This window comes from Astyanax mexicanus, chromosome 24 (assembly GCF_023375975.1).
Source record: "Astyanax mexicanus isolate ESR-SI-001 chromosome 24, AstMex3_surface, whole genome shotgun sequence".
In the NCBI taxonomy this organism is placed as follows: Eukaryota; Metazoa; Chordata; class Actinopteri; order Characiformes; family Acestrorhamphidae; genus Astyanax; species Astyanax mexicanus.
The window spans coordinates 34,136,186-34,157,565 of NC_064431.1; the positions used below are offsets into that span (position 1 = coordinate 34,136,186).

The 21,380-nt window shown below is 36.2% G+C and overlaps 1 protein-coding gene across 5 annotated transcripts in view; it reads left to right on the forward strand.

Moving 5' to 3' along the window:
• Positions 1-21,231, forward strand: part of cpne1 (copine I) — a 38,559-nt gene extending 17,328 nt beyond the window's left edge. For 3 of the 5 annotated variants that reach the window (XM_049471818.1, XM_022682447.2, XM_022682448.2), the window contains exons 2-16: positions 2,994-3,125; positions 3,491-3,670; positions 4,370-4,444; positions 6,469-6,540; positions 9,081-9,164; positions 9,313-9,402; positions 11,006-11,104; positions 11,231-11,317; positions 12,470-12,529; positions 13,269-13,402; positions 14,218-14,272; positions 14,376-14,427; positions 15,380-15,513; positions 16,690-16,926; positions 17,931-21,231. In XM_049471818.1, coding sequence (XP_049327775.1) covers positions 2,994-3,125; positions 3,491-3,670; positions 4,370-4,444; positions 6,469-6,540; positions 9,081-9,164; positions 9,313-9,402; positions 11,006-11,104; positions 11,231-11,317; positions 12,470-12,529; positions 13,269-13,402; positions 14,218-14,272; positions 14,376-14,427; positions 15,380-15,513; positions 16,690-16,926; positions 17,931-18,044 — 1,605 coding nt within the window. In that variant the 3' untranslated portion in view covers positions 18,045-21,231. Of the gene's footprint in view, positions 1-1,823; positions 1,915-2,993; positions 3,126-3,490; positions 3,671-4,369; positions 4,445-6,468; positions 6,541-9,080; positions 9,165-9,312; positions 9,403-10,819; positions 10,916-11,005; positions 11,105-11,230; positions 11,318-12,469; positions 12,530-13,268; positions 13,403-14,217; positions 14,273-14,375; positions 14,428-15,379; positions 15,514-16,689; positions 16,927-17,930 lie in introns of those variants that run through there. The other 2 variants (XM_022682449.2, XM_022682446.2) reach the window with 2 other exon arrangements.
• Positions 21,232-21,380: the final 149 nt, after the last annotated feature.

The window sequence follows — 21,380 nt, forward strand, 5'->3', positions numbered from 1 at the left end:
GGTGCCCCATGCAATGTTTAAAGACAAAAAAGATGAGCGCATCATAAATAATTCACATTGGGTTTTAAATTTAATAATGTCATAATTTCAACACATTTCATTCTCAGTCAATTTGGCTCTCTGCAACTGCAAAATGGTTGAGGCCTAACGCTGGCTGCGTTGTCTGCGTATGCAGAGCGGCGGCCCTGTTGACGCAACAGGCCACCCAACTCCTGGTGCAAGCGGTCGTCATCTCACGCCTCGACTACTGCAATGCCCTGCTAACTGACCTCCCGGCCTGTGTAGTAAAACCACTCCAGATGATCCAGAATGCAGCAGCACGTCTGGTCTTCAACCAGCCAAAACGGGCACATGTCACCCCGCTGCTCATTGAGCTCCACTGGCTACCGGTTGATGCTCGCATCAAATTCAATACTCTTACAATCGCCTACAAGGTGATACAGAACAGGCTCCTTCCTACCTGCACTCACTCCTGAAGGCTTACGCTACCTCCCGGCCGCTGCGCTCCTCCAATGAACGTCGCCTCGCTTTACCAAACATTCACACAAAGCAATCCAGACTGTTCTCATACAGAGTTCCCCAATGGTGGAACAAACTACCTTCCACTCCCAGATCAGGAGAATCTCTCACTATCTTTAAGAGACTCCTGAAGACAGAGCTCTTCAAAGAGCACTTACTCTCCTAACACCTCTAACTAACTACCTTCCACTACCAGATCAGGAGAATCTCTCACTATCTTTAATAAACTCCTGAAGACAGAGCTCTTCAAAGAGCTCTTACTCTCCTAACACCTCTAACTAACTACCTTCTACTACCAGATCAGGAGAATCTCTCACTATCTTTAATAAACTCCTGAAGACAGAGCTCTTCAAAGAGCACTTACTCTCCTAACACCTCTAACACACTAACTACTTCTAACCTCATTTCCTTCTTCCTCTCCTTCACTCCTCTATCCTATTATTCCCCTTTGTCCTCCTTTTATCCCTATCCAAAGATGTTTTTCCTTTAAACTTAATTTACATTGTACTTGACTATTGTAAGTCGCTTTGGACAAAAGCGTCTGCCAAATGTAATGTAATGTAATGTAATGTAATGTAATGTAATGTAAAAGATACTGTCTTGTTAATTTGAGACCTCCAGTCTTTTATGTTGAGACACTATTTTAATACTTTGAGATGCTGAGTCGTTACTTTGAGATACTTTAAATAACCACTTAGTATCTTAAAATAAAGACGCTTTTTCTGACTCAGTATTTGAATAAAATGAAATAGCAATTTACCTTATCATGAGTAAAGAGTATGTTCTGGGGGTTTATCTTTAGTGTAGGTGGAGGCAATGGGCTTCCATATGTTTGTAAGTTTGATATTTCCAGCTGAATAATAGACTTGCTTTATCATAAAACGGTTAACAGTCCTGATTACAGTGTTCCTGATGTGAAACTGCAGCTCATCTGTGTTTAATCTGTGTTTAATCTGAGTTTAATTTTTACAGACTATTATTACTAATAATACTGCTGTTACTGCTGCTGTACTGAGCTTTATTCAGTTTATTTACTGATTACAGTGTCTCTCAGCACTCTGTCCCGCTGCTGCTGTGTTTAATATCGTTTTAATAGAGTTATCAGGTATAAAACACAGATATTAGTGTGAAATTATGGATTATTTCTGTATTTCTGTGGATTTATATGTATTTGTGTGTGTGTGAATGGCTGGCGATGTGTATATAGTGTGGGGAGCGCTGCCGTTCGCTGATTGACAGCTCGCTTGTCCAATAGCAGCTTCGTGCTGTCACCCATTGACCAATAGCATTTCGCGACGTCAGTGGCCACGCCCCCCTCGGGGGTGTTGTGCCGGAATTGGGGCTCAGAGCTGTTTCTGCTGCTGTTCCGGAGGCTGAGGTGTGCTAGCCGATCAGGTCGGGTTTAAACCGGTTTATTTGTGTTAATTCGCTGTTTTATTGTATTGAATCGGTTTAGTTTGAGTGTTAATAGATGCGTGTAGATGAATATGGTGTAGAATATGAAGAATACGGGATTATTTACGGGTTTTTAAGCTTCTTCCGCTGTGTTTAGTGCAGTTAGAGCTGGATCTGGGGGAGAAGCTGCTGCAGGGTTTAAATGGGCTAAAGGTGAAGATAGCTGCTTAAAGATTTAATAAACTTTATTACGCTTTATTAAGCTTTAATACGCTTTAATAACCCATGCTTTTATAGTTTGTCTGTTTATCGAAGCGTTAGCGCGCTGTAATGTGTGGTAGGAGTTGAGTTAAGGGTGTGGTAGGCAGTAAGTTAACGTTAGTGTGGGTTGGGCGGCTACAGACTGACTGGAGCTTCATAGAGCTGCACAATATATCGATATTTTATCATATCGTGATACACTTTTATATCGTATCGACAGTAAACAAACATGGAACATACCATCAGTACTTAAAAAACATTTAGTCTGTAATACTAAATCTTTTTAAAATTATTATTCTGACATACCAAGTTTGTTGTCATTTTGAGATGCTTAGTCATTATTTTGAATTGCTAAGTGTTTTTTTTAAACACTAAGTTGTTGTTGTTTTGAGATATCAAGTCTGTCATTTTTTTGAGGTACTTAGTAGTTATTTTGAATGGCTAGGTTGTTATTTTGAGATACCAAATCAATATTTTAAAATGCTAATTTTATATGTTGAGATACCAAGTTTTTTGTTATTTTGAGATGCCAAGTCATTATTTTCAGACACTAAGAAATTTATCAGAGATGCTAAGCCATCATTTTAAGACAGTAAGGTGTTATTTTGAGATACCAAGTCTGTTTTTTTGAGACGCTAGGTCATTATTTTGAGATACCAAGTTCTTATTTTGATACTTTAATACTTTGAGATACAAAGTTTGCTGTTATTTTTGAGAGTTGTTATTTCAAAACGCTTTATTATTTCGAGACGCTAAGTCGTTATTTTGAGCAATTAAATCGTAATTTTGAGACTCTTCTTTTGTGTTCTTTTTTTCAGATGGCGACTCAGTGTGTAGTGAAGGTTGAGCTCACCATTTCCTGCAAAAACCTCCTGGATAAAGATGTGGGCTCCAAATCCGACCCGCTGTGTGTTCTCCTGCAGAGTACGGGTAACGACCAGTGGACGGAGGTGAGAGAACTATAAAATAATAAAATTGCATGTGATATAAAATAACATGGACATCACGAGTCAGCAGAATATTAGACAACATAACCGTGTCAGACTTGACAACATGTGTTTCATGTGTAGTTTGATCTCCATTTTCTCCAGTTTCAGTCAGGTTGTTGTTGCAGGTTATCAGTAAAATTGATTAGCAGGGCTGTGAGCTCGGCTTGAACTGATTGCTTGCTTGCTTGTTAATATCATGTATTGATTATGTGGTATGTCATATTTCGCGACTGCCAATGAAGTTCTTAAATTTAAGAACATATTTGTTCTGAATTAGTCCTGAAGATTATGAATAATTATAGAAGCTCGGTTTGTGTTTTTTGCAGGTGGATCGTACAGAGAGAGTGAAGAACTGTCAGGATCCTGAGTTCTCTAAGAGGCTGTGCGTCGATTATCATTTTGAGAAGGTGCAGAAGCTGAAGCTGGGCGTCTACGACATCGACAACAAGTCTGTAGACCTGAAGGATGATGACTACCTGGGAGGATTTGAGTGCACTCTTGGCCAGGTATCAACGGTCAAATACGGCTTTTATATCTGCCTTGTATGGTTTAGACTTTCAAGACTTTCAGACTTTTTCATTTTGGGTCCGTGGTTGGTGTGGCTTAGTGGATAACACCACCTGCTGGATGGGATTAGTTTCTCAGGGGGTTCTGGGTAATTTTCTCTCTTATGGTGTTTTTTATCCTCTGTGATTTTATTCCCATCCAGAACGATCATGTATGTGTTTTATTTCTCAGACGTCCTCTGAGAAAATTACAGGCTGAATTATCTACTGTTTTTCTCTGAACTCCGTGCTCCTCCGGTAATTTTAGTCCCGTCCGGACGCACATCTCTGAGTTTCGTCTCCTTGCCTTTAATAAAATAGATATTTGTCCACTGCCGCGCACCGTAATTACTGTACACTTTGGGCGCGCCACAGTTTCCACAGAGATCCACATTAAAAAAACACAACGAGTGGAAATGGAGGAGCTACTGAACTCTGCGATGATGTCATGTGACCGAGAAAAAAGCCTAAAAACTCACTGGTCCTCTTGTTTTTACAGTTTCAGTCCGGATGCAGGAGTTTTATCACTAAAGAGTAGAAGAGTGAAATATTTTACATAGATGTCCCCCTGGGCTTATAAGTGTCAGCTAAATGCTGTAAAATGTTAAAAACAACAAAAATAAAATAATAAACTTAAATTTAAGCCGTTCTCTGTTACAGATTGTCTCCACTAAGAAGGTTACAAACCCTCTCGAACTCAAGAAAGGGAAACCAGCTGGTAAAGGCACCATAACGGTACGTACTGAAATATTGCTGTAATGTTTTTTTTTTTATGATTAATTTCTTATTTTTAAAAAACTAACAATTAAACTAAAAGTTTCAGCTGCTTTTATGATGATTTTTGCAGGCCCTGCAGTGCAGTTAATCACACTATGGTAATTCTCTTGTGGCATTTGCATGTTTTAGTGTGGCATCCTTATCTGTAGTCCGGTTAACGTTCCTCTCTGAAGAAGCAGCTGATTGTGTTTCTGAATTTACTTCACAAATATGAGCAGTGATGATGAGTCTCATTTGCCTGTAGATAAGCCTGTCGCAATAATTACATCAACTTTACAACTATTAACTGAACATTATGGGCCCTAGCTTACACTTGTGATGCTCATCACTATCTTACACCCAGCCGACAGTCTATTTTCACTCCTTCCTCCTGTCTGGTTTAAACAGCAGCAGATCTTCTGAATATATCTACACTGATGGGCGTGGTGTTCTGGAAATGAGGTGTGTTCAGGTACATTTCTGGAGTTTTATCTTGTTTATCTTGGTAACAGAAAACACAGGAGCTCCACTGACTGAATACAACCTAGACAGACGCCAACAGTCAGACGTTCATCGCTATCTCGGTAACACAGGCGCCGTGCTGAGCCGAGCGTACACCCCCACTTATTACACACACATGAACACACAGCAGCACAAACCCAACTTTTACATCAACAATAAACAGAATAGTAAATAAAATAACATTGCTGTTCCCGTAAATGAGCTGCTGGAGCTCCTTCACAGCGTCAACCAGCAGCTCAGTTTCCTCTGCTGAGAAGAGTTTGTTGAACACGTCCAGGTAGCTGCACCGTTACAATAGCAATCCACCAAAGTCAGAGCTCACCTGATCTACTCTTAAAGAGAATGATGAGCAAGATTGAGACCCTCTGATTGGTTTATTATTTCATGTTACACTCAACATGTGATTAACACACCCATGATTAATTAAGAGAATTAGTACATGCCTTTTGTGTTGCATTTTGAGCTGCACAAGGTGTACTTTTCATGTCGTTATGAGAGCAAAGACACACTGACACTGACGCCCTAAAAGACCCTTGACGGCTCAACTATAGATCACTAGGGCCCTAATGTTTCAGTTCCAATATCTGAATATTATCATTCAGTGAAAAAAGTGAATTGCACTTTAAATGCACTATATATTTGTATATATATTGTTTAAAACTCAGTTATTGTGACAGGCCTATCTGAGGATGTCAGTCTGAAGGTGAATGTATTTCATTGCATTGTGTAATATATGTTCACATTCGTTTCAGTAAGCGTAAGTGTTCATTCGTTGAGGTTTTGTCGTTTTCTTGTCTGAGAGTTTCGTGTGCTGTGTTGGTTTTTGTGGATGATTTCTTCTTTAGTAAAGATGTGTCGAACATTTCACACTGATATTGAATTTTTTTGCGGATGATTACAACCAATAACTACTGAGTTACCTGCAGTGAATCAGTCCACCAAAGAAGCAGTCTGGTATATTTTCGCTAGCAAGTTTACTGTAAATAAATGGAAGCTTTACTCACCCAAATAAAACTTTTCAGGAGAGAAATCTGATAAGATTATTGTGTGACACTTTTGTTCCTTACTAGAGTTGCTTAAAATGCGCCTTATAATCCATAAAAACAGTACATTGTGGAATCTAGCCCCGCCCTCGATTGGTATTGTCGATTGACGATCAGCCAGTCGAGATAAAAGACGTCAAGAATATGTCAATAAAAAAGGGAAATATTTCATGCTTTCCGTAACTTTAAAATGTGGCATTTTTCCCAGTGCCACCTAAAGTAGTTCCAAGAAATTGAATTTCTGATCTTCTGCTGCAGAAAATCCACATCACATTATTTCATTGGTCGAAAAGGTTATCGGTTGTAATTATTGCCAGTGATTCCTCTATCAGTTCAGTAGCCATTATTGAGTTACACTGGCTATGGATCATTGGTTTTATATATATATATATATCCTTTTTTATATAATTATAAATGAATGATTTTTTTATTTCCCAGATCGTAGCTGATGAAGTGAAGGATAATAGGGCTATTGTTCTGGAGGTGGAGGCCAGAAACCTGGACAAGAAGGTGAGTGAATCCTTTATATCTGTAACACAATAGTACATCTAATTAATTACCTGCTGATAAACGACAAGGTGTATCTCAAAGGAACGTGGGATCTCTGTATCTCCACATCACATAAATACAGTGTAGAGGTAAAAATGAAAGAGAATCTTATAATTAGGACTAAAATAAATTAAAATATTACCATAATATATTAAAAAAATAATTTTTACATTACATTACATTACATTACATTTGGCAGACGCTTTTGTCCAAAGCGACTTACAATAGTCAAGTACAATGTAAAATAAGTTTAAAGGTAAAACATCTTTGGATAGGGATAAAAGGAGGTCAAAGGGGAATAATAGGATAGAGGAGTGAAGGAGGGGAAGAAGGAAATGAGGTTAGAAGTAGTTAGTGTGTTAGAGGTGTTAGGAGAGTAAGTGCTCTTTGAAGAGCTCTGTCTTCAGGAGTTTATTAAAGATAGTGAGAGATTCTCCTGATCTGGTAGTAGAAGGTAGTTAGTTAGAGGTGTTAGGAGAGTAAGTGCTCTTTGAAGAGCTCTGTCTTCAGGAGTTTATTAAAGATAGTGAGAGATTCTCCTGATCTGGTAGTAGAAGGTAGTTAGTTAGAGGTGTTAGGAGAGTAAGTGCTCTTTGAAGAGCTCTGTCTTCAGGAGTTTATTAAAGATAGCGAGAGATTCTCCTGATCTGGTAGTAGAAGGTAGTTAGTTAGAGGTGTTAGGAGAGTAAGAGCTCTTTGAAGAGCTCTGTCTTCAGGAGTTTATTAAAGATAGTGAGAGATTCTCCTGATCTGGTAGTAGAAGGTAGTTAGTTAGAGGTGTTAGGAGAGTAAGTGCTCTTTGAAGAGCTCTGTCTTCAGGAGTTTATTAAAGATAGTGAGAGATTCTCCTGATCTGGTAGTAGAAGGTAGTTAGTTAGAGGTGTTAGGAGAGTAAGTGTTCTTTGAAGAGCTCTGTCTTCAGGAGTTTATTAAAGATAGTGAGAGATTCTCCTGATCTGGTAGTAGAAGGTAGTTAGTTAGAGGTGTTAGGAGAGTAAGTGCTCTTTGAAGAGCTCTGTCTTCAGGAGTTTATTAAAGATAGCGAGAGATTCTCCTGATCTGGTAGTAGAAGGTAGTTAGTTAGAGGTGTTAGGAGAGTAAGTGCTCTTTGAAGAGCTCTGTCTTCAGGAGTTTATTAAAGATAGTGAGAGATTCTCCTGATCTGGTAGTAGAAGGTAGTTAGTTAGAGGTGTTAGGAGAGTAAGTGCTCTTTGAAGAGCTCTGTCTTCAGGAGTTTATTAAAGATAGTGAGAGATTCTCCTGATCTGGTAGTAGAAGGTAGTTAGTTAGAGGTGTTAGGAGAGTTAGTGCTCTTTGAAGAGCTCTGTCTTCAGGAGTTTATTAAAGATAGTGAGAGATTCTCCTGATCTGGTAGTAGAAGGTAGTTAGTTAGAGGTGTTAGGAGAGTAAGTGCTCTTTGAAGAGCTCTGTCTTCAGGAGTTTATTAAAGATAGCGAGAGATTCTCCTGATCTGGTAGTAGAAGGTAGTTAGTTAGAGGTGTTAGGAGAGTAAGTGCTCTTTGAAGAGCTCTGTCTTCAGGAGTTTATTAAAGATAGCGAGAGATTCTCCTGATCTGGTAGTAGAAGGTAGTTAGTTAGAGGTGTTAGGAGAGTAAGTGCTCTTTGAAGAGCTCTGTCTTCAGGAGTTTATTAAAGATAGTGAGAGATTCTCCTGATCTGGTAGTAGAAGGTAGTTAGTTAGAGGTGTTAGGAGAGTAAGAGCTCTTTGAAGAGCTCTGTCTTCAGGAGTTTATATATAAAGATAGCGAGAGATTCTCCTGATCTCCTGATTTCTGGGCATTTTATCTATACCAATTTATAAAAATCTTGCCGATATGACAAAACATTTGCCTGTTTGTTTTATCCATACTAATTTTGTATTAAACAATATTAGTGTGACAAGAAATACAATATAATATAATGAAAGTTACAAAAGTAATCTAACAACAGAACATCCACCACTAAACTAGTGCTGCATATAAACTGCAAAAAACAATCAATCAAAAGTACAAATACAGTAAATAGCAACACAAATGTGAAAATATCACAATATGGAGGGGTTTTTTTTTATTTATTTATTTTGCGCACCCCCACTATTTACTATATTTAGTCCTGGCCACAGTAGTAATTAAATCACTTCTGTAAAACTTGATATACTTCAGATATCAGATTGTAAATCGATATTTTCTATGATGCTTCACAGTGTCTGTGTTACTGAAGAGGAGCACCTTTGTTTTAGCAAAAATATTATTTAAATATTTGATGTCGCTTATCGATAATGTATTGCAAATGAAAACAATATTTTATGATATATCGCCATAGCGATATTTTGTCCCACCACTAATATAAACCCTTTGTATTTTATTGTATTTAAATTGTGTTTTATTGTGTTTTATTGTGTTTTATTGTATTTAAATTGTGTTTTATTGTGTTTTATTGTATTTAAATTGTGTTTTATTGTGTTTATTGTGTTTAAATTGTGCTTTATTGTGTTTTGGCAGGACATGTTTGGTAAATCAGATCCGTTCCTGGAGTTCTTTAAGCAGGCTGATGATGGGAGCTGGACTCTGGTCCACAGAACAGAGGTGCAGAAATTTATTTATTTAGTCATTTTGTTTATTTTTTTGTTTATTTCTTTTCTATCATTGTTTGTTTGTATTGTGTTTTTGCAGTTTATTGTCATGTTTGATTGTTTGATTGTTTGTTGTCTTATTTTCTCTGACGGTTTTTCAGGTCATTAAGAATAATCTGAATCCCTCCTGGAAGAAGTTCACAGTTTCTGTGGGGACGTTCTGTAATGCAGATTTCAACAAACCGCTTAAGGTATGAGGATCTATAATTTCTGATTTTTAGTTAGTTAAAATAGTGCCTCCAGATTTTGACTCTGTAAAACACTGTTTTTACATTATATATATTTACATTTCTGACTGAAACTGAAATTAAAACGAACGTTTTGCAGTAAGCAGAATACCAAATACAATTTATTAAATTCACTAGTCTAAATGTATGTGTTTGAGCTCTTTAAAGAGAATGCAGTTACAAAACTGTAATTTTAAAGTATTTACTAAACACTGATATCACAGCAGACATGTTAAAAAAGAACAATACAGTTTTTCTGTAATGATTTCTGTAAAAGATAGAATCGCAATAATCATATCAACGGGCCGAGACTGGGCTGGAATATATGATTAATGATGGGTGTGGTTAATTTTGGGCTTAACGTGAAATAAACCAATCAGAGTGTCTCTTGCTCATCATTCTCTTTAAGAGTAGATCAGGTGAGCTCTGTCTTTGGTGGATTGCTATTGTAACGGTGCAGCTACCTGGACGTGTCCAACAAACTCTTCTCAGCAGAGGAAACTGAGCTGCTGGTTGACGCTGTGAAGGAGCTCCAGCAGCTCATTTACGGGAACAGCAATGTTATTTTATTTACTATTCTGTTTATTGTTGATGTAAAAGTTGGGTTTGTGCTGCTGTGTGTTCATGTGTGTGTAATAAGTGGGGGTGTACGCTCGGCACAGCGCCTGTGTTACCGAGATAGCGATGAACGTCTGACTGTTGGCGTCTGTCTAGGTTGTATTCAGTCAGTGGAGCTCCTGTGTTTTCTGTTACCAAGATAAACAAGCAAAACTCCAGAAATGTAGCTATCCAGCAGCATAAGCATTAGCAGTTACCCACGCTAAGCGCTAGCTCTTTCACCATTCAGAGAGAAGTATATTGGACTGTAGTTGTTGTGTGTTTACCATGTTAAAACAAGCAACATGGGACGAACCACTAGCTAATATCCCCCTGTCTTACCGGAACACTGAGTGTTTCTCAGTATAGAGCTGTCTGACGGCATTTACTAGCGCTAGCGGTTAGTCTCTTATGCTAAATCTAATGCTGCTGCACCGAGCCTTAGTGTAAACCTGGAAACCTGGAAATCTAAGCTTACTGTAATGAAACAGAAGCGCTTTACTCACCCAAATAAACAGGAGCTTTTAGGAGAGAAATCTGTGTAGATTAACATAGAGTAAGTTTTAGATTCAGTTTTATTTGCTTAGCTTAGCTTAATTTAGCTTTACAGCAGCAAGATATTTGATTAGCAGGGAAACATGGTGACACCACTGTTCCTTACTAGTGTCGCATAATGCGCCTTATAGTCTGTAAAATCCGGTAATATTTGCGGTGTTTATTAGCTGAATGAGGTTGTGGGCGTGTCTCTGCTGCTGGAGTCAGACGCTGTGTGTCTCACCGTCAGGTGGCTTGTTATGATAAGGACGAGGACACCAGCTCTGATTTGATTGGAGAGTTTTCCTGCACCACAGCCAATCTGCTGGAGGCCAGGGACCAGGGGGTGAGCAGGAGACCCGGCGTCTTCACCTTCATCCTCTAAACTCTTCTTCTTCTCTCTCTCTCTCTCTCTCTCTCTCTCTCGCTCCTGTAGGTCCACTGCTCTGATTACGATAGCGACGGCTCTCACGATCTGATTGGCATTTTCCAAACTAACGTGGTCGAGCTTCTGAAAGCAGACAGTGGATCAGGGGTGAGACTCACTAACCGTCTTCACTAACTTCTCACTATATTAACCCTTCTATCCATAAACCGCTGTATATAACACTAATCTGTATATAACACTCTCTATATAACTGATGGTCCTCCCGGGTTTCAGGTGGAGTTCGACTGTATTGATCCTGAGAAACAGAAAAAGAAGAAGAGCTATAAGAACTCGGGTGTGGTACGCATCAAAAACTGCAAGGTATGTATCTTCACAGTAGGGGTGGGCGATATGGCCCAAAAATATCACAATATCAGATTAGGGCTGCACGATATAAAACAAAAATTACATTGCAAATGTCCTTTTTTCGGCAATATATATCACAATAATAAACAATGCAGGGCCCATGATGTCACTAGCCCCGCCCCCACTTGCCGCTGTCTCGTATCCGGACCAATCAAGAGCTGAGTAAGAGCCGAGCTCTCAAACCCAGAGACAAACAGCAAAACAACGGTAATCGGCCCTTTAATCAGCATTTAAATGTCTTTTTAAAAGGTAAATAAGAGCGTTTGTTTTTCTGGGATTAAAAGTGTGAATTCAGCTGTAACTGGAAATATCTGCACTGCTAAACTGTGTTGGACTGAGGAGCACAGCTTTCCACATGTGCTCACGTTTACAAGCACGTGCCCAACCATGTGGATGGAGGCCATGCGTGCGGTTACCTTGTGTTTACTCCTCCCCTCCCCCTCACACTTCTCAGGCAGCAGCAGCCTCTCACTCACACAGACACAGAGACAGTGCTGTGTATCTACTTCTTGTGTCGAATGCGCACATTGCAATGACAATGTTTAATTGATATATCATGCAGCCCTAATATAAAAATATTTTTGCGAAATAGCAGTATGAAAAAGACTAAAAGATAAAAGATATTTTTATAGGAAAGCGTTAAAACGAAAACTGCAGGTGTTTTAGGAGAGTACAACTGCTTTTATAAATTTAAGGATCGTTTTAACGTTTTGACACCGATACCCAAACGATATTTAGATACCTTTTTCTAAATTGTAACCAAAAAATTTTCACACAGCGTATTTATTTAACAGTCGACATGAGAAATCTCACTCTCATTCTAGATTTTGTTAGAATGGAAACAAGCAATGAGCGTTTTGTTTGTGTCTCTTTATTAAGAATAAAAACAGCAGCGTTAATTGTGCTTAAACTACAAGTATTTAACTAGTATTTTTGCAATATTATTTTATTAAAAGCACAAACACAGATTAGATTAATTAAAAAAATTAATACTGCTGCAAATCTTTCATTTTTTTGTTTAATTTATTCAATTTTAATTTTTTTTGCTTTTACCCCTTTTTGTATTCTTTGTGTATCCTAATGTTCTGGTTTTATCTTTCCTCTCAGATCGAGGCTCAGTACACGTTCCTGGATTACGTGATGGGAGGCTGCCAGATTAATTTCACGGTGAGATGATCATAAACAGGGTAATAACAGGACAGACATGATTTTTATCATGGAGAGAATATGAGCTCTGAGTGGTCCAGCGGTCTAAAGCACTTCAAATCCCAGTCATGCAGCTTACCATCAGCTGCTGGAGCCCTGAGAGAGCACAGTTGGTCTTGCTCTCTCTGGGTGGGTACAGTACAGTAGATGGCGCTCTCTCTTTCCCCTATTCATCACTCCTAGGGTGATGTGGATCAGCACAAGGCTGCATCTGTGAGCTGATGTATCAGAACAGAGTTGCTGCGCTTTTCTCCGAGCGTTAGCGCTGCTGTGATGCTACTCGGCAAAGAGGTTCAAAAAGAGGCGGAGTCTGACTTCACATGTATCGGAGGAGGCGTGTGCTGGTCTTCTTAACCCTCCTGGTGTTGGAGCATCACTACTAGTGATGGGGGGAGTACTAATGAGTGGGTTGGGTAAAGTGGAAAATGGATTAAAAATTAGAAATAAATCTTTAAATACAAAAACATGGAGAGATGGTTTGTGATGGTTGTGTAATGTAATATTACAACAATGGCACCTGGATAAAATAGTAATACCTAATAATAATAATAATATCGGCCACTATTTATTAGTTGATTGATTAGTTTTAGCTGTTGTTGGCGATAGTGTATGATACGATATAGCACACCCATAATTGTGATGAGTAGTGATTTATTGTGATTTATTGTGATGTGTAGTGATGTGTTGTGATATATCACAGGTAGGGATAGATTTTACGGGCTCTAATGGAGATCCTCGCTCCCCTGAGTCTCTGCATTACCTCAGTCCTGACGGGACCAATCAGTACCTCAACGCTATCTGGTCTGTGGGTCAGGTGATCAAGGATTATGACACGTAAGTACAAGATTTCAGATATTATATATCAGCTTCCATCAGTATTTAATAATATTTCACATTACAGTGTATTATATTTATATAATAGTGTTTTAGGAGCATTCACCTACTTTTTAATAGGGCTGGCAATCATTAAAAAAATGTTATACTGTAATAATACCTTTATTTAATACCTTTTACTATTTATATATAACAATTTTTGCGATATTATGATATTAAAATATTACATTCATTGCAAAAATGTACTACTACTGCAACAAACTATGTTTGTTTTATTTTGTATAAATATAACAATTTAAAATATTCTGCAAAAAAAATAGTCAAAAATATAGATTATTTAATAAAACGGGTTAATCTTTGCAGTTATTTGAAAGTTCAGCTTTTAAGATTTATTTTTATGAAAAAAATCAGCATTATATATAATATATAATAGCAAAATGTATAATATAAATTATATTAATGTTATATTAATATAGTCAATAACTTAAAAAGACAATATAATCTTGATACACGTTGTTTTTAAATGCTGGTATTTCCCTGTGTATTTAAGAGTGTGATGGTAATAACAGCGTAGTCTGGCAGACTAGATCATTTTTTATTTTATTAAAATGTAAAATAAGCACTAAATTATCTTAGACATTTCAGTACTCTGTAGTAATGAAGATACTCAGCCCCACTTATGAAGTACAGTAAATTGTAAATCTAGTTTTAGAAGTGTTTAGTCTGAGATTAGGATTAATGTGTTTAATCTCTGTGTATCAGCAGGAGGCAGTATCATCCTGTAACATGCTCTCCTCTCTCTTCTGTTCCTGCAGGGATAAACTCTTCCCTGCTTTTGGATTCGGTGCTCAGGTGCCTCCAGATTTCAAGGTTAGTTTCTTATTTTCACTTTTTATTATAATTTCTTAAAAACCTAAAATAACCTTTTCTATAGACAAACTCACTAAACTGTATTATGTATGGTATTCTAAAGGTGTCGCACGAGTTTGCTCTGAACTTCAACCCCAACAGCCCTTACTGCCAAGGTAAGAGATTATTCTAATCTGATTAAAAAAATATATATAAATGGGTATTTTTTAGCTGTTTTTCCTTTTTAAAAAACAATATTTAAAAAAAATATATACAGTAGCTTTGTCTGTGAAGCATTTAGGTGCTCTCATCTGGGGAGATGTTAACTTCTGATGAACTTATCCTTTACAACATGGGTATCTCTCACTCTTTCTGTTTTCTGGGGCGGTCCTGATGAGTGCCAGTTTCACCATTACTGTTATTTTTGATGTTTTTTGCAGTGACTGCACTTAAGAATACTTTCAAAATTCTTGAAATTCTTCTTTTTCGGATTTTTACTTAGTTGAGTAGTTGTTGCTTCTCATAACCTGGATTCGAACATTACTCAAATATTCACTATTCACTGTATACCTGTAACTCTACCTCTTCACTACTTTACTTTAACTGATGCTCTCAAACTTTACATTAAGAGACAAGAAATTCAAGTAATTAACTCTTGATGAGTTCAGCACAGCTGTTAACTGAAAGTAGGGCTTAGATTGGGCCCAAAATATCTGACATGAACCAGCCTGAGCCTAACCCGCTCCATAAACTCATTATGTCATTATGGGCCTGAGCCTGATTTAAACTCAATTATTTTAGTAAGTAGAGGGTTAAAATTTAGCTTTTTAAAAACATATTTGGGCGGTTTGAATGAGCGAAATCTGTTCAGAATGATGTTAATTATAATAATAAATAAATAAGTTTAGTATTAATACAGAACAGCACATTGGGTTCGGGTTTGGTTCTACATCTTTTTAGTTTGTTCTATTTAATGTTTTATTTTAAATGTCTCTCTTTGCATAACCGCACTCATATCCATAATCCATATCTGTCAGTGATCTGATGATTAAATCTGTTGTAATGTTGTGTTATATTGTGGTGTGTATATGTTTTATATATATATATGTTATATATATTGTGGTACAGGTATAGAGGGAATCGTGCAGGCGTATCGCGCGGCTCTGCCGCAGGTTCGGCTCTACGGTCCGACCAATTTCTCCCCCATCATTAATCACGTGGCTCGAATCGCTGCAGGAGCAGCGCAGCAGTCTAACGCTGCAGTGAGTACTCACACACACTCATTATACACATATAAAATAAAATATATATCAGCACAGTATAATACCCCATTTCTTTAGTACCAGTACCACACCTTTTCAGAAACACCTCAACACATCAGAATAAAGCACACAAAATAACTTTAAAATACATTTCATTATTAAGCGTAGTGTTCTGTACAGTGACCTGATTGCAAAAGTAAGATATGTGATTAAACACATTAATAAAAACTACTTAGAACACTGAAAAAATAGCATTTGTTACCTGTTCCTTATTCTCTAACAATAAAAAACATGAAATTTACCATCAAATATAATTATAATTAAAATCCTTCAGAGATTTTTTTTTGCATTGTTGTGTGACTCCAAATCCCATCTATGCTTTGAAAATATACATTTTTTCATAATAAATCCATAATATTTAAATTAAAATATATATTGATTTATTAATGTGAATATAAGTAAATGTAAACCACTTTTTTCCTAATTCTGTTTATTTATTTATCATTTATCATTTATTTAATAAATTACATGGTGATAATTTTGATACATTTCAGGTTTTTTTTTTTTTTTTAAAAGATAAAAATAGCATTTTTTGTCATAAATATAAATTATTTAAACATGCAGTCAAACATTTAAATTAAAGACTTTCTTGAGAGAAAATTAAAGGAATTAGTGGACTTGCTTGCTTTTAAACATGCTTTTTTAAATATCACATGAGTTTTGTAACCATATTCAGATTACAAATCTTCTAAAACTGTCAGAGTTTGACCAGTACGTGTTTTGAATAGTTAAATACATGTATTATTATATTCAGATTAAGATTCACTTGTTATTTAGATTCATATGCTCTTATGGGAGCGTAATCAATGTTTAGAATCATTGATTCCAATCTGTACTCGATTCCTGATCCGAATTATTTAGTGAGTCGACGACTCTACGCTATATAAAAAGAAATGTACTGACTGAAACCCTGCTGACAAGAGCTGCCAGCGCTTTAACTTAACATGTTTCCTTAATATCTGATGATAAATCCTGATCATTTTATCATTTACAGCTGAAAATAAAAAACATAATGGTTCTTTACGTCTTCCAATCTAAAATGTGTGCTTTAGACCTATTACATTAATATATTTCTTATATTCTTTTTACTCAGAATCTGATGTTTGTGTTTTTCAGCAATATTTCGTGCTGTTGATCATCACTGACGGGGAGATCACGGATCTGGACCAGACGAAACAGGCCATAGTGAACAGCTCCAAGCTGCCCATGTCCATCATCATCGTGGGCGTGGGAGAAGCTGATTTTAAGGCGATGGAGGTTCTGGATGGTGATAACGGTGTGCTGAAAGCTCCCTCCGGAGAACCGGTGTCCAGAGACATCGTCCAGTTCGTTCCTTTCAAAAGCTTCGCCAGCGTACGTATTCATTTCCCTCAGTCTAAACACTATTATAGTGCTGATTATAGTGAAACTGATGAGTGCCAGTTCTCATCATAACATTTTTTTGCAGCTGCACTTGAGAAAACTTTACATAGTAGTGGCTAATTAAGCAATAATACACATTTAAGGTTCGTGCTATAGCGTGTAATATTGGCACTGCTGTGTTTTGGTCGTATTTCAGCAATATTACAGATTATAGCACAAATCTTGAGAGTGTTATTGCTATATAGGATTATACCACAGTTCCATTATTATCACTGTTTACTGAAAGATTTTAAAGAGTTAAAGAGGAGGAGAAAATAGGATCTGTTTGGTTATAAAGCATCCGCCAATTAAAATAGTTCCATTGCTGCTCTGTTTGTATGTAGCTGCGCTGTTTGGTTTGTAAGCGCTGCATCGTTGCTAGGTTACCTGTATGTGGCGGAGTAATACAGTAAAACATGGAGAGAGCTTCGGTTAGTTACAGTGCATTACCGGCTGATAATGGTACTCATAGAACCAACACCTCTCAGCCAATCACATTGCAGGGTCGGAACTAACTGTGGGATAATCTGAATTATTGAGAACATTACTGAAATATTCACTATTCACTGTATACCTGTAACTCTGCCTCTTCACTACTTTACTTTAACTGATGCTCTCAAACTTTACATTAAGAGACAAGAAATTCAAGTAATTAACTCTTGATGAGTTCAGCACAGCTGTTAACTGAAAGCCTGAATTCCAGGAGACTCTACCTCATAAAACTGACTGAGAAAATCCAGCAGAGATGTAAAATATAAAACATATTCGGGTTTGTTTAACACGTTTTTGTTTATTAAATAACTCCATGTGTTTTTCTTCATAGTTTGGATGAGTTTAGTATTAATCTACAATACAGAACATTTTAAAATAATGAAAAAACACAGAATTTAAGGCGTTTCACAGCTTTTTATCAGTTTTCTCTCTCTCTCTCATGTTGTGTTTTTCTCTTATTTCAGGCTCCTAGAGAAGCTCTGGCTCAGACAGTTCTAGCTGAGGTTCCCGGTCAGCTGGTTTCCTACTTTAAGATGAGAAACATCATCCCGGTTAATCCTCCTGCTCCCAGTAAATAGAGGGAGATTCATCACCGGGACACGAGGGAGAAACGCTTATTAAGATTTTTACTGTTGCCTATATATTTCAGATTACGCCAGTTATGCATGCCAACATAACCTTAAAGTTTAGGGGCCATATTTTTATAAATATATCAGTTTATTTTATCTGACTGTGTTTGTGTTTACCAATCCTCTGCTTTATCTTTGCTTCTCAAAAGCATGCCTGGGTGTTTTTCTGAGTCAAAATGATTATTTTTGTTATTTTTGGATTTTTCAGTGCAGTTTACAGTAATTCTACAGTAATTCTACAGTAATTCTACAGTAACTGGAGAAGTTAAATTTCAATCCAAATGATTAAATCATCCACATTCCATTAAACACCTATAATCTCTATAAAATAATGCTCTAATCTATAATCTATAATTCATATGTTACTCTTTACAGTAAGTGTACATTAATTAACAGTACTAATTAACCAACAGGTCTCAATTCAGTATTATTATTATTTACTACATTTGTAAACATTAAAATTTTTAGTAATGTTTAATAATTTCTTAACTAGAGTTAATAAATATTCATAAGTTGAGACATTATTTATGGAAATATTTTACATATTTTTCTTATTCACTGTTATCAGTACTGTTAAATGATGCACATATATTGTAAAGTGAGGCCCCGCCCACACACACATATATCAGGATATTTTTTTTATAAAAGTTATTTTTGTGTTTTCTGTCTTCTCAGTTCAGAGAAACACTTTATTTTTAGGTCACTGAAAACTAGAAGTGTTTTGTAAATGTTGTTTATCAAAGCGATAACAATAACACAATAACTACGACACATGTTTCTGATTAAAAACTTTGATAGAGCGATAGAACATCTCAAAATAACTAAACCTATCTTTTATTTCTGTGAAAGTGATTTCGAGATGGTGGCGTTTCCCTCAATAATGCGTTTTTTTTTCTCACAGGTGATCACAGTATCACAATATTATCACGAAACAAGATTGTCACAATACAATGTATCATGTAATGTTATCACAATACGATATTATTGCAGTAAGGTAATGTGATACAATGTTATTGCAGTGTGATATTATCACAATATGATTTGCAATGCAATATCGCAATGTGAAATTACGATAACGATATTACAATACGAGATTATCGCAGTACAATATCATGATAGCGAAATCACAATACAGTTCTCTACGATACTTCACACCATCTGTGTTTCTGAAGAGGATAAAATACTCCTAAATAATCAAATACAAGCAAATATGGATTTATTGGTGTTTCAGATTCACACAATTTTACAACCGATATTCTTCACCACAGATTTATTAACCCTGTTAATTAGATTATAGCGCCACCAAGTGAAAAAAGAAGCGACTATGTTTCAATAAATATATAACAATATTTGACTGTATGTATGGATATTGATAAGTATCGCAAATGAAAGCCTATCGATATGATATATTGCGATAATTGAATTTTGAGTGTAAAAATCTGTGCTGTATTTAGGTCTGTTTTGGACGTTACACTTTATGTTGAGGACTTTGTGTTAGCTCCTCCGCTGGGATAGCGTGCATGCTGATGAGTGTTTTAGAGCTCTTTAGAGTTTTTGTCTGCTTTGTCGTGTTAATCGAGAGATTTTCAGAAACGCTGCTTTAGGAATGATTTTTTCCCAAAAAAAATCTCCAGATGTGTGTAAAGGGGGGCAGAATTTGAGCCACTATATTAGCCTGTTACACATCTGCACCCACAAAGCCATTTATTTACACATTATCAGTATTCACAATCACTTCCAGCCTTTTACTGTCAGAAATACAGCGCGTTTTATCTGTGTAGCTTTAGACAATTAATTCCATGTTTAATTTCTATTGCAGTTTTGCTCTTTTGCAGTTGGATTATTGTGAAAATCAATAACTTTCTGATTAATAGAAGATTTTTTACACAAATCACCAAAATCCCACCTAAAGTAAGAGAATAATCTAAATCTAAAACTAGTGTACTGAGTGTACGGACAGATCATCCACTGTGATTCAGGTCTGATTTTCTCTATAAAATTGTGTAAAAAAAAAAAAAAAAGTGTACAAGTTTGTTAGACGCAAAATATATCTATTTAACTCGCATTTCTTTCTTTCTTTCTTTCGCACTTTGTAGTCGTGATGAGCGTAATATAGTTATGCTATCTGCACTAGCTATCTATAGTGAATAGGTTCAATTTAAAGATCATGCTTTATGAATGCCTTATAGAAAAATAATGCAGTTATTTTTTTGGAATGGAATTAACAGCCACTTTATTTTTGTATTGTTCGATTGCAACAAAAGAATAATGAAAAGATTTAAAATGCTTAAATTGTTTACGTAACTAGACAATCCTAAATTATGTAGGTATGCTGGATATAATAGAAATAGGTCTGTCACAATAATGTTAGATAATTGTGATATCGTCTATTGTGTTTGTTTGTATGTTTGTTCACATGAATAACAGTGAACAGTATTTTAGTCAGTCATGCTTCAATAACTCTGACTACATACACACTGTGTGGACTAAAGTAGGTGAAGAAATAAGTATATAATTCCCAAACTAATTATAATAAATGATTAATTCTTGAAAAAGTGTATTATTACTTCTTTATGCTGTTCTGTTATCATTTTATCAATTGCATTTATTATTCTTAAAATTACAAGAATATCGTGTATCTCAATAATTTCTGGGACAATATATCGTCCACAGAACATTTTTATTGTGACAGGCCTAAATATAATATATGTGTGGGATTGCACTCTTACTTAATGAATGTTTGTTAAACTTTATGCAAACTAACAGCACATTGATTGATGCACATCACGTAAGTTGCCAAATATGCAGCCGTCTGCTTTTTTTATGCCTTATTATTAAAGATCAGTGTGTCAAAAAGTTTAAATGCAGGATATTAACACTTTAATGATCACAGTAAGCCTTATGGGACCATAGCAGAGGGCTAATGATATATTCATTTTTTTATTTCTGTAGAAGGGAAGTTTTGTTCAGGCTGAATTTATACCACTGCTGAATTATAGAGCAGCTTTTCCTTCTTTTTCACATCGATTTATTCTTTATCTGATTGATTTTTCTCATTTCCTGACTCTCATGTTCTCAGGCATGTTCCCTTTATTTTTTCAAGTAAAAATAAAACATCGACTCTGTTGAACCTTTACTGATTTTCTCCCTCTTTTATTTGTTTGTTTGTAAATGTTGCTTTACTTTATGCATATTTTTCTGTATTGAGACAATAGAAATACTGGGTAAGGTTATCCAACATACAGGTGCATCTCTAAAAATTAGAATATCTTTAAAAATTTACTT